The sequence below is a fragment of the Desarmillaria tabescens genome (assembly GCF_030435595.1).
Source record: "Desarmillaria tabescens strain CCBAS 213 chromosome Unknown EV420scaffold_82, whole genome shotgun sequence".
Lineage (NCBI taxonomy): Eukaryota > Fungi > Basidiomycota > Agaricomycetes > Agaricales > Physalacriaceae > Desarmillaria > Desarmillaria tabescens.
Genome location: NW_026848381.1, coordinates 1 through 10,555, shown reverse-complemented (window position 1 = coordinate 10,555; position 10,555 = coordinate 1). Strand labels below are relative to the sequence as shown.

Below are 10,555 nucleotides of genomic sequence, written 5' to 3'. Positions count from 1 at the left end.
CCTAGGAAACCACCTGATGGTGAACAAGCGCATGCATCAAAAGTAGTGCTGGGAACAATCAAAAGTAGTGGTGTCCTCCCTACAGAATGAAAGAATTTTTGTACAGTATAATGCCCATACACAACAATGCTGATCATGCTCAACTTTAGGTACTCTTATTTTTGTCTGTACTATGCAAGGGGGTCGCAAAAACTGAAAAAATCATATCAGGTCAAAAAAATTTTTAAGGCCTCGATGGACCGACCGACCGACTGCCATGGGAAAAACATACCCACAAAGGAAACATCATGTAATCACTCCATGTCAGAGTCATCCGCCAGTGCGAGCTTTCCGCCTACTTAGTCCTCTCATCCTCGATCTAAATGCTGATAGTGTACAATTTTTGTCTGCTAGCGACAATGCTGTCCTACTGTACATGGCAGACACCTCCAATTTTGGATCCGTCAAACTCGACCAAATATTTTTACAGCCGGTAACTCAATTCTCACTAATCCTGCCGATATCCGGCAGCATGCCATTGGCGTTTTGAGCCTTCGACATCGTTTTGACCGCTTTTCCGGTGCTCTTTAGGCCATGTTAGGTCATGAATATCATACTGTGGGTAGTCGGCATGTGCAAACGGATCACGATGTGCAAATTTTGATGCAGCACAGCTTCCTGTAAACCCACAATAAAATTATTGCACACTATTAATTATATGATTTTGTTCAGTTGTCAGAAAAAAAATCAAAGTCAACAAGTGGTCAGGATGTGCTGCAAAGCAAGATTTGCACATCGCGATCCATTTGCACATGCCGACCACCCACAGTATATCAGCTGAAATAAACACCTCCAGCAGTGTCTAGGGCCTCTGGATGCTATTTTACAAGAGGGGGGCAAAAATTTTTTAAGGACCTTTTGGACCGACCGACCGACCAACCCGATGTGCCGGCTTGCCGGGCCGCAACCCCCTTGGTACTATGCAAGCACTTATTCGAAGCAGCCCTAAATCTACGTGCTTCGTGGCCGACTTGTACTTGTAGCTTTACTTCTGGCTGTTAACTTCATCCTCTCCCTCTCTGCTCTCGACTATGTTGTGGAGCATTCGCGATCCACCCTCTCCTGTTTTTGTTCCCTCATTGGTGCCGGAGGGTATATGCTATTCTGAGCCAAGCTCTCCAAAGGCAAACACACCAAACTTGTCTCCAACTCCAGCGGCAGATCCACCTTCACCATCTTTCCCTCGTCCTTCTCCTCCGAGTATCAGGCTGGATTTGGTGGGGCAAGAGCAGTGGTCTACGAATCCGCTGCAAGTCACGTCTACGTTCATTGTCGTAGGTGACAATGGCTTTCAGCCGGTGTCTAGCCCTGCATGTGGAATGGGGTGGAGTTTCAACCTCGATCTTTGTCCGTCGAGTACTTCTACCGGTAGAAAGATAAGAAAGGCGGGAAGTGGAAGACTACGCAATCCATCGTTATTGATCCCAGTGTCACTGCGGTCCACGCTTGGCTTCAGTCAGGCCTAGCTGGGTTTCCGCCTGAGAAATCTTCGATTCGTGCGTCGTTCAGGAGGGACTTCTGTGTCCTTGTGATGTTGGAGGACGACAGGGAAGAATGCATGCTCCAGAAACAAGACACCGTCTCGCTAGGACACTGCGATATTACTCTTCCATTGGGAGAACCCTTCATTGATCTGGTCATCACCGTAGCCCCCTCAAGCTCAGAGCCTTCCTCCGAAGTCTCTCGAACAATCTCTGAGCCTATGTCAAAGGCCATTAGAGCCTCGCTTGACGGCAGCTTTCTCATTGGCGTCAAACTTATGGTTTTTACACGTAAATATGGGGAGACGTCCGCATGTAACCGTCGTGCCATTTATGCAAGCAGCAGCATTTTGAAGGGTCGTAGTGCGTTCTTGGAGAGCTGTAAGTTTCGCCAGGTTCGTCTTCTATCATGAATGCTAATATATATCCTCTTTCCAGATATCAATGGTCCTTACGATGACCCACCGCCGGGCGTCTGCCAGTATCCCTATGATGAAGACAGTGATCTCCCTTGCGACATCCCTCAAAAGTCTGACCGCACAACTATAAGACCACAACCGGAAGCACTTTCCCGTGCTTTATCTCCCGTCGATATCACAGGCTTGGATACAGTACAGCCTGCGCCACTCGAATTCCGTGGCAGTGAAAAGTCATCTCCAGCATCGATATTCGATTCGCCACCCTTATCTACCACATCTTGCAAAAAATCACCGGCCAAGAGTTGTCGCTCTCTTGTCTCAATCGACGCTCTGTCCTATCAAAAATCTGACGTTATCAACGTTTGTGGGCATGAGAAGGCAGAATCTCCCGTCTGCAATGAATCTATGGGTCGGCTTGCTGAGGTTACGAATCATCGCGTGGAAGATTACCTAGCCACTACAGCGGAGCCTCAACAGAAAGCTCCGACGTCGCTTCCACACCTGGTATTGGTTAACGACGTGGCTTTCAGGACGTACGTAACCCTACATCCCTGCTTGCACAATAACTGACATCAATCCACCAACCTTTTAGCTTCCGAGCCTTGATGGTATACATGTATACCAAGGAGGTCGCTTTCATCCCTCTCAAATCCAGTGGTGGGCGCTCGTACAACGTCGGTGATGCATGTTCTCCGAAATCAATGTATCGCCTTGCAGTCAAAGTACAGTGTTGTTCTCTTCTTCTACTGAAGTATCTGAATTCATACGTTCTAGGCCAACCACGAGGGCCTAAAGAAACACGCATTCGACAATTTACGCTCTCAGCTTGGGCCTGCGAACATTATTACGGAGATCTACTCGAAGTTTACTAGAGAGTATGTCATCGGTCTTTGAAGGTTACCATTGGACACACTGACACGCTCGTTTTTAGTCACCCCGAGATATTTGACATGGAACTGACTGTCTTGCTGGATCACTTTACGAATTCTACGGTAAGAGGCGAGTGGGAGAAGATGATAGACTTGGTGGCGAGCGGTCGGCTTCCACACGGCTCAGATATTTTGAAGAAAGTGACTCGTGTCTTGCGCACTTGACTAACAATTCCCTAACTTTATCCTGCGATCTTTTGAACTCTGATCATTCATCGGACTGGTCACGTACATAGCTAACTAATCGAATGCATTACAAGGTCACGCGTCGTCTTTCGCTTCTTCCATTCTGACCCACATACCAGCCTGTCAAACGAGAGTCATTTCAAGATTGAACGTCGGATGCGCGTCGGATCGACTAACCTTAGCATACATCGTCAAATGTAACCCGAACATGATCTTATCTCTCCCTTTAGTCGTTCCCGGAGTCTTCGTCCAATTTTTGGGAGGAATTCCTTCGGCGGGTTGTGCGTCCATAGCGAGACTGAAAGAAGAGAACGTTTGGAGGAGTCGTATAAGATAATACGAAGCCTCGTTATAAGCAAACTAACAAGAAGAGTCGGAAAGCATTCAGTGGAGATGGCGTCGGTGTACGCACCTGTTGGCCTAGGCAAATTCTTGGGCCTGCATTGAAGGGGACAAATATGAATGGGTTCGGAGTCAAATACTTATGCAGGCGCTGATCGAGGAATCGACCCGGGTCAAATTCGAGAGCTAGAATTAAACGTGAACCATCGAAGTAATAGCAGTGCGGTGCTCGTTTTACCGTCCGGTCCCCATAAATCCGTCCGTCGATGCATCAAGAATACGGAATAAGTGACCCTATGGTATCACATCGACAGATTCAGACCAGTTCAATGTACACGATTGAAGTATTGACCTTGTACCACTCGGAACGTAATATGGTGCGCGTCCTTTGTTCGGAAGGGTAGTAGCCACTTTGCACGAACTAGTACGTGAGGGTGTCATGTCAACCCACGAGAAGAGACGATAAAACTTACCGGCCATTCAGCGGGCTGAGGCCGATATATGTTTAGAGCCTTTCATTTTCAGAAGATTGGTTCACCTACACAGATGGATACAGCCGTAAAGTCTCTGGATTGTATTGGTCAGAAATGACTTCAATAAACTCATCGGTGACCGTACCATTCAGGAATGCTCGCAAATATTTCATATCACGAATGTCCTCGTAAGTGGGTGTCCTTGTGCCAACTTTCTCGAGGATCTCCGACCGTAAGCGAGTAGCCATTTCTGGATGCTCGCACATCATATACACCGCAAAAGTCAGCAGAGAAGCCGTCTACATTGACGTTATCCATGTGTTCATTCAATGAAAGTAATTCCGGAGCTCACGGTATCTCTACCGGCGACGAGGATGTTCACAAGTTCATCTTGAATAACCTCGGTGTCTATAAGCACCATCACTATCAGCAATTCTCATCTTTGTCTATGAGAAAGCAACACGCGCCGTCGGTATTTTCCACGAGACGGGCCAACAAGGACATGCCCTCATCGGAGTCCTTCTCATTCTCCACCAGCTTAGGGCTGTTAGCCTTTCTACTAAGAGCCTCGGCGAGTAGAGGCTCGACGAACTCATTGACGACTCGCCGAAGGGGCTTTACCGCGTCTGCCTTGAATTCAAAGAGCGGCCAGTATTGCCCTCTCTGAAGTCGAATGGCACTTTGTTCCTGTGCCGCTGCGAATGCCTTGACGAACATATTAGACAGGTGATTGACGAAATGGGGATTGCCGGCAAGTGGAGATCCAGCCGGGTAGGGGAGGCCTGCGGATGTCGAGTTCACGTCTTTCCCGAACAAATACTCTGTAGCCGAATCCAAAGTGAAGCGAGCGACAACATCCTATCGTTGTCAACCTATTATGAGAAGAATGACATGCGCGTAGATCTTTTGGGTACTAACCTGAAAATCGACCGGATATCCCTCCCTCAATCTCGATTTGATTTGGGAGATTGTACTAACGGCGTGTCTTTCGAAGTTATCAAAGTCAGAAATTCGATCCTTGTTGAAGAGAGGCCTCGTCATCGTCCGATGAAACCTAATGGGATTCTCAGCGCAAGAAATCTTTGTCGAGAAATACGTGTATTCACTTCCAAATATCGTCTGTTTTGTGGGAAGATGCTAAGCATATGGATAGCACAAAATGTGCAAAAGGCTCTTACCATCTGAGTTAAAAACCCCAGAACCGAGAAGAGATTCCGCAGCGACGAAGAAGACATGGCCTAGCCGATAATCAAATGGCAAACCCGAGCCAGCTAGTAACGACAAACCTTTCTGAAAGTCTTGAAATTGTGTCGCTAGGACGGCCTGAACGCGTGTATTAGCAGGATGCAATATGGGCTGATTGGTGGCCCTAATTTACCTTTATGTGCTCTGGTTCAGTTGTAAATATCTCGGGTAGCTGTCAGTTTAGAAGGCACAAATAGGCTGCGACATGAACTCACCCGCTTGTCCGAAAAAGCGTCGAATACGAAGGTGTTTCCGTATTGTTCGCTCCACTTCTGGAATACTTCACCTAATTGTAGCTCGATCATTAGCTCGAAGCGCTTCCCAGAGTTCAAACGCAAACGCACTCGGGTATCCGTTCGTAAAGCCGTATACCAATTGTCGTAGGATGGAGAAGCTGCTTCCCTGGACACTGGGTGTCATGATAGCGCCTTGTGCAGCGGCATGCCTTTCGATTGTAAAGCTCGTGAAGCAGTTGCGGGCCACTACAAAGACGAGCTGTAATACCAAAGGGACGGCAAAGGAAAGCCAAACAGGAAGACTGAAACCAGCTAAGGTTTGGAGAGCCCAGAAAGCGGAGGATGGGACGATGACAACGAAGAACAGGGCTCGGGACAGAAAAACAAAACCAGGTGGCAGATAGCTGGTAGTCATGATGGGCAAGAACGAGAACAGATCATCGACCACCCCTTTAGATATAGTGGCGAATAGTATTATTACATACGGACTACAGTCGCCCACGGCAATACTGAGAGTAATCCGAAGTGACTGAATGCATCAAAATACGGATAACGTCTTACCGGATCCGTGCATCCGTCCTTTTCTTGTTGCTATCTGCATTCTGAAATCTCGTCATGAGTGGTGGTTGGGTGGAGAAGGCCAACTTCCGGCTTCAAGCAATACCGGATTCCGGTTACTGGTCACAGGCGATTGGTCCAAAATCCATACATCGAAGAATTGTTTCCAAGTTTACCGGTTAACTATCATGGTGCACCCCCTTTGATGACTTGAAGTGGTCACTTGCGTAAATCAATGAGATATAAGCATCAACTCTTAAAATGTTGGTGATGCGTGTTCTCCAAACTTATCAATGTATCACCTCGCCGTTAAAATATGGCGTTGGCAGTTTATCTATCGGAGTGTCTGAATCTGCATATACTCTAGGCCAGCCATGAACCTTGACATGTCATACGCGTCAGGTGGAACACTGCAAACTACCCCAGCCTCGGAATGCAATGCGCGTCCTTGGCAAAAGCGACGCGTGAGCCTCGGAGCCTAAGAAAAGATTAGTTGGATAGGATATAAAGTCTACATTCATGTTACGTTAGATGTTGACGATCGCATTGCCAGTGGTCATCGATGCAGTTTTCGCAGCAGAAGATTGAATTCAAGATGCCAAGTATTTCTCGATTCTCGAACGTCTTGAGGTCACAGAGTCCGTTCCTGTCGGACTCGGGTTATTGTACACTTACCGTACTTTTATTTTCAACTATAAATTTCCACGGCAGAAGCCAAACGCATCGACGAGGTTATATTCACGACAAACGCTGTTGACGCACATAAACCTACTTCTGGTTCTGAAGTAGGAAATAACGTAAGCACTTCAACGTAAAGAGAGAACCCACAACACAAACTCCTCCACGAAAATAACAAGTGGGAGGAAAATGCTAGAAAGTGAACGACATGAATACAAAAGAAAAAATAATAATCTAAAGCAGCCGGATTCAGAGGAAAGAAGTCAAGGTATTGATCGGAAAAACCGGTATCGAGCGATAATAGTAATTCGGCGATCAACGAGATAGATAAGATGATAGTACGTCCAGATTTTTCCACGGATTCATTGACTCGGGAAAGTTAATGGCGGCGAAAAGTTGTTGCATTTGCCTTTTATATGAGGACATGTATGAACGGAGTAAGAATTATCATCAAGTTAGTGTAGCTGCTCGGACATTATAAGTACTTTCACACGTCATCTTTCGCTTCTTCCATTCTGACCCACATACCAGCCTATCAAATCAAAAAGTCATTTCAAGACCAAGCACCAGATACTTCATGCGACTAACCTTAGCATACATAGTCAAGTGCAACCCGAACATGATCTTATCCCTCCCTTTTGTCGTGCCGGGAGTCATTTTCCAACTCTTCGGAGGAATTCCTTCGGCGGGTTGTGCATCCATAGCGAGACTGAAAGAAGAGAACGTTTGGAGGAGTCGAATAAGATAGTACGAAGCCTCGTTATAAGCAAACTGACGAGAAGATTTAAAAAGCCCTCAAGGACATTGGAGATGGCATCAGTGTACTTACCTGTTGGCCTAGGCAAATTCTTGGGCCCGCATTGAAGGGGACGAATATAAATGGGTTCGGAGTCAAATATTTATGCAGGCGCTCGTCGAGGAATCGATCCGGGTCAAATTTAAGGGCTAGATAGAATTGAACATGAACCGGCGAAACAATAGGAGTGATGTGCTGGTCGTACCGTCGGGTCCCCATAAATCCGTCCTTCGATGCATCAAAAATACAGAATAATTCACCCTGTAGTATCCGATTGACAGGATAAAACAAGATGCACGTAGTAGATATGAGGGACTGACATTGTATCCTTCAGAACATAATATGGTGCGCGTCCTTGGTTCGGAAGAGTAGTCGCTACTTTGGACGAACTAATACATGACAGAACAGTGTTATAAGAGGTCCCAGGAAAAGTGGTAGGACTTACCGAGAATTTATTGGGCTAAAGGTGACAATTTTAGTGCCATTCAGTTATAAAATTAGCTCGCTTACACGGGTGGGTACAATCGTAAAGTTTCTAGATAGAAAAAGTGAGAAAAAAAAGTGTGGTATGATGATCGAAGACCGTACCATTCAGGAATGCTCGCAGATATTTCATATCACGAATGTCCTCGTAAGTAGGTATCCTTGTACCAGCCTTCTCGAGGATCTCCGATCTCAAGCGAGTGGCCATTTCCGGATGCTCACACATCATGTACACCGCGAACGTCAAAAGAGAAGCCGTCTAGATGGAGTGTTATCCATCAGCTCACTTAAACGAAGCAGCGCCGAGACTTACGGTGTCTCTACCAGCAACCAAGATGTTCACGAGTTCATCTCGAATTACCTTGGTATCTATGTTTATCATTGTCAGTAATTCGCGTTTTTGATTGAGAAAGCGACACGTACCATCAGTATTCTCCACAAGACGAGCAAGCAAGGACATGTTCTCATCCGAGTCCTTCTCATTCTCCACCAGCTTGTCACTTTTGGTCTTTCTATTGAGCGCCTCGACGAGCAGAGGCTCGACGAACTCATTAACGACTTGCCGAAGAGGCTTAACTGCATCGACACTAAATTCAAACAGCGGCCAATACTGCCCTCTTTCGAGACGAACAGCGCTCTGCTCTTGTGCGGCAGCGAATGCCTTGACAAACACGTTAGACGGATGGTTGACAAAGTGGGGGTTATTAGCAAGGGGAGATCCCGCTGGGTAAGGGAGACCTGCGGATGTCGAGTTGACGTCTTTTCCGAACAGATACTCCGTAGCGGAATCCAGAGTGAAGCGGGCGACAGCATCCTATTGTCGCTATTAGAAGAGTGGTGTGTGCGCAGACTATATGGATCACTAACCTGAAAATCGACGGGATATCCTTCCCTTAATCTCGATTTGATCTGAGAGAGCGTACTAGAGGCATGTCTTTCGAAGTTGTCAAAGTCGGAAATTCTGTCCTTATTGAAGAGAGGTCTCGTCATCGTCCGATGAAATCTAGAAGAGTATTTAGCATAAGCAGAAGGAGAGCTCAGGGTATACTCACTTCCAAATATCACCTGTTGCACATCATCTTTGAGTATTTGCGTACGCGATGTCGACATGCGAAAGGCTCTCACCATCGGAGTTAAAAATGCCCGCTCCCAGAAGAGACTCCTCAGCGACATAGAAGATACGGCCTGGAGTTGAACATCAATGACGAAACGGTAACCTCATGAATAGCCACAAACCCTTTTCAAAGTCTTGGAACTGAGTCGCAAGGATGGCCTGGGTGTACCGATTAGACAAACGTAAGATGAGGTGTGTATTAGTCGTCACGTACTTTGATGTGTTCTGGCTCGGTTGTGAACATCTCGGGTCGCCGTTAGAGCGAGAAACATATACAGCACACGATAGCCATTTACCTGTTTGTCTGAAAAAAAGTTGAACGAATAGGTGTTTCCATATTCTTCGCTCCACTTCTGGAATATTTCATCTAATGTAATAGCAGCCGAGTGTTAGCTCGAAGTCCTCAGAATCTAAACGAAAACAGACCTGGATATCCATCCCTGAAGCTGTGAGACATTTCCCGTAAGATAGAGAGACTAGTTCCTCGAACACTGGGTGCCATGATAGCGCCCTGCGCAGCAGCCTTCCTTTCGACTGTAAAGCTCGTGAGGTAGTTGCGGACTATGGCAGACACAAATTGCACGGCTAAAGGGACGACAAAGCAAATCCATGATGGAAGAATGAGACCAGATGTTCGCAATATGTTTTGGAGAGCCCACAAAGTTGAACAGGGGAATATTACGGTGAAGAAAATTGTTCTAGACAGGAAGGCAAAGCCAGGCGGTAAGTAGATGATAGCCATGATGAGAAACGATGAGACGAGACTAGCAACCCTCTTATTTATACGGTGGCGAATGGTACGATTGTTGCCGGCTACGGGAACGCGTCAAAGCATAATTACTATGTTTGAACGGTAGTTGAGCGGAGTCGTTTCCGGCTTCAAACAATACCGAACTCCGGTTACTGACCACAGACAGGTTCAATCTATACGCTGAAAATAACCATGGTTACCGGAAAGTTCTGCAAACAAGAGATGGTTATATACCAGGCGGAAACCAACGAAACATAGTAAGAACCGAGGGGGGACAGTATTTCGCGAGTAAAACTTTGTTCAGGGCCTCATCCACTTCTAGGTGAATCAAATTGGTGGTCTACCACTCCGAAAGCTCGAAAAACTTGAACCGTAAAGCTTTTTGTTTCGTACAAAAATGAGTCGATGGTCCGACGTGCATCATGGCCAAGCCTGAGCACGGTAGGGCTCGGGCTCAGGGCTTAGGCTTGCGATTTCGAACGCCAAGCCCGTATTAAACCAAGCCCAGGCCCTCAAAGCCAGGCCAAGCCGGGCCCTGTACAATCGCTATGTGCATGGCTTTGGGGGGCGATGTGGCGTGGTAGACTGTCAGACGACTCGGACCGACCGATCCGTCAACAAACATCGCAGCGCATCTTGTTTACTCACGCGATAGACCTAGCAGCGGGCCCTGTCTGCAAAAAATGCTTTACGATCGCATGTAAAGAGTCTCGGTATCCCTGTGGATCTGGAGAAGGGATCTGTTCAGGTCAAAGGTGATGATAAGATTTAGAATGCAGAATTTATCTTCTGAAAAGGTGAGTCAAAGGTCATGATTACAGACTA

The 10,555-nt window shown here is 46.7% G+C and overlaps 3 protein-coding genes across 3 annotated transcripts; 1 reads left to right on the top strand and 2 right to left on the bottom strand.

Moving 5' to 3' along the window:
- Positions 1 to 954: 954 nt before the first annotated feature.
- EV420DRAFT_1733488 (uncharacterized protein) lies at positions 955 to 3,148 on the top strand. The gene is made up of 6 exons (XM_060479956.1): positions 955 to 1,353; positions 1,416 to 1,901; positions 1,959 to 2,472; positions 2,532 to 2,661; positions 2,714 to 2,814; positions 2,871 to 3,148. Exons 1-6 carry the CDS (start codon positions 1,071 to 1,073, stop codon positions 3,031 to 3,033), a joined length of 1,677 nt encoding a protein of 558 aa, XP_060323352.1. The 5' UTR covers positions 955 to 1,070; the 3' UTR covers positions 3,034 to 3,148.
- On the bottom strand, positions 3,130 to 5,765 carry EV420DRAFT_1650745 (cytochrome P450; the record flags this gene model as incomplete). Its single annotated transcript, XM_060478493.1, has 17 exons — positions 3,130 to 3,174; positions 3,232 to 3,414; positions 3,467 to 3,582; positions 3,635 to 3,690; positions 3,749 to 3,817; positions 3,870 to 3,884; positions 3,939 to 3,963; positions 4,015 to 4,168; positions 4,222 to 4,277; positions 4,331 to 4,727; positions 4,788 to 4,923; positions 4,976 to 4,988; positions 5,048 to 5,107; positions 5,156 to 5,192; positions 5,248 to 5,277; positions 5,330 to 5,400; positions 5,459 to 5,765. The coding sequence occupies 17 exons, from the start codon at positions 5,763 to 5,765 to the stop codon at positions 3,130 to 3,132; spliced, it is 1,770 nt and encodes a 589-aa protein (XP_060323351.1).
- A 1,063-nt stretch (positions 5,766 to 6,828) lies between these two features.
- Positions 6,829 to 10,025, bottom strand: EV420DRAFT_1769373 (cytochrome P450). The gene is made up of 18 exons (XM_060481024.1): positions 9,965 to 10,025; positions 9,406 to 9,910; positions 9,276 to 9,346; positions 9,194 to 9,223; positions 9,102 to 9,138; positions 8,991 to 9,050; positions 8,918 to 8,930; positions 8,733 to 8,868; positions 8,289 to 8,679; positions 8,179 to 8,234; positions 7,971 to 8,124; positions 7,893 to 7,917; positions 7,828 to 7,842; positions 7,703 to 7,771; positions 7,588 to 7,643; positions 7,416 to 7,531; positions 7,175 to 7,357; positions 6,829 to 7,118 (listed from the first exon to the last, which is right to left on the bottom strand). Exons 2-18 carry the CDS (start codon positions 9,719 to 9,721, stop codon positions 7,074 to 7,076), a joined length of 1,773 nt encoding a protein of 590 aa, XP_060323350.1. The 5' UTR covers positions 9,722 to 9,910; positions 9,965 to 10,025; the 3' UTR covers positions 6,829 to 7,073.
- Between the last annotated feature and the right edge of the window lie 530 nt (positions 10,026 to 10,555).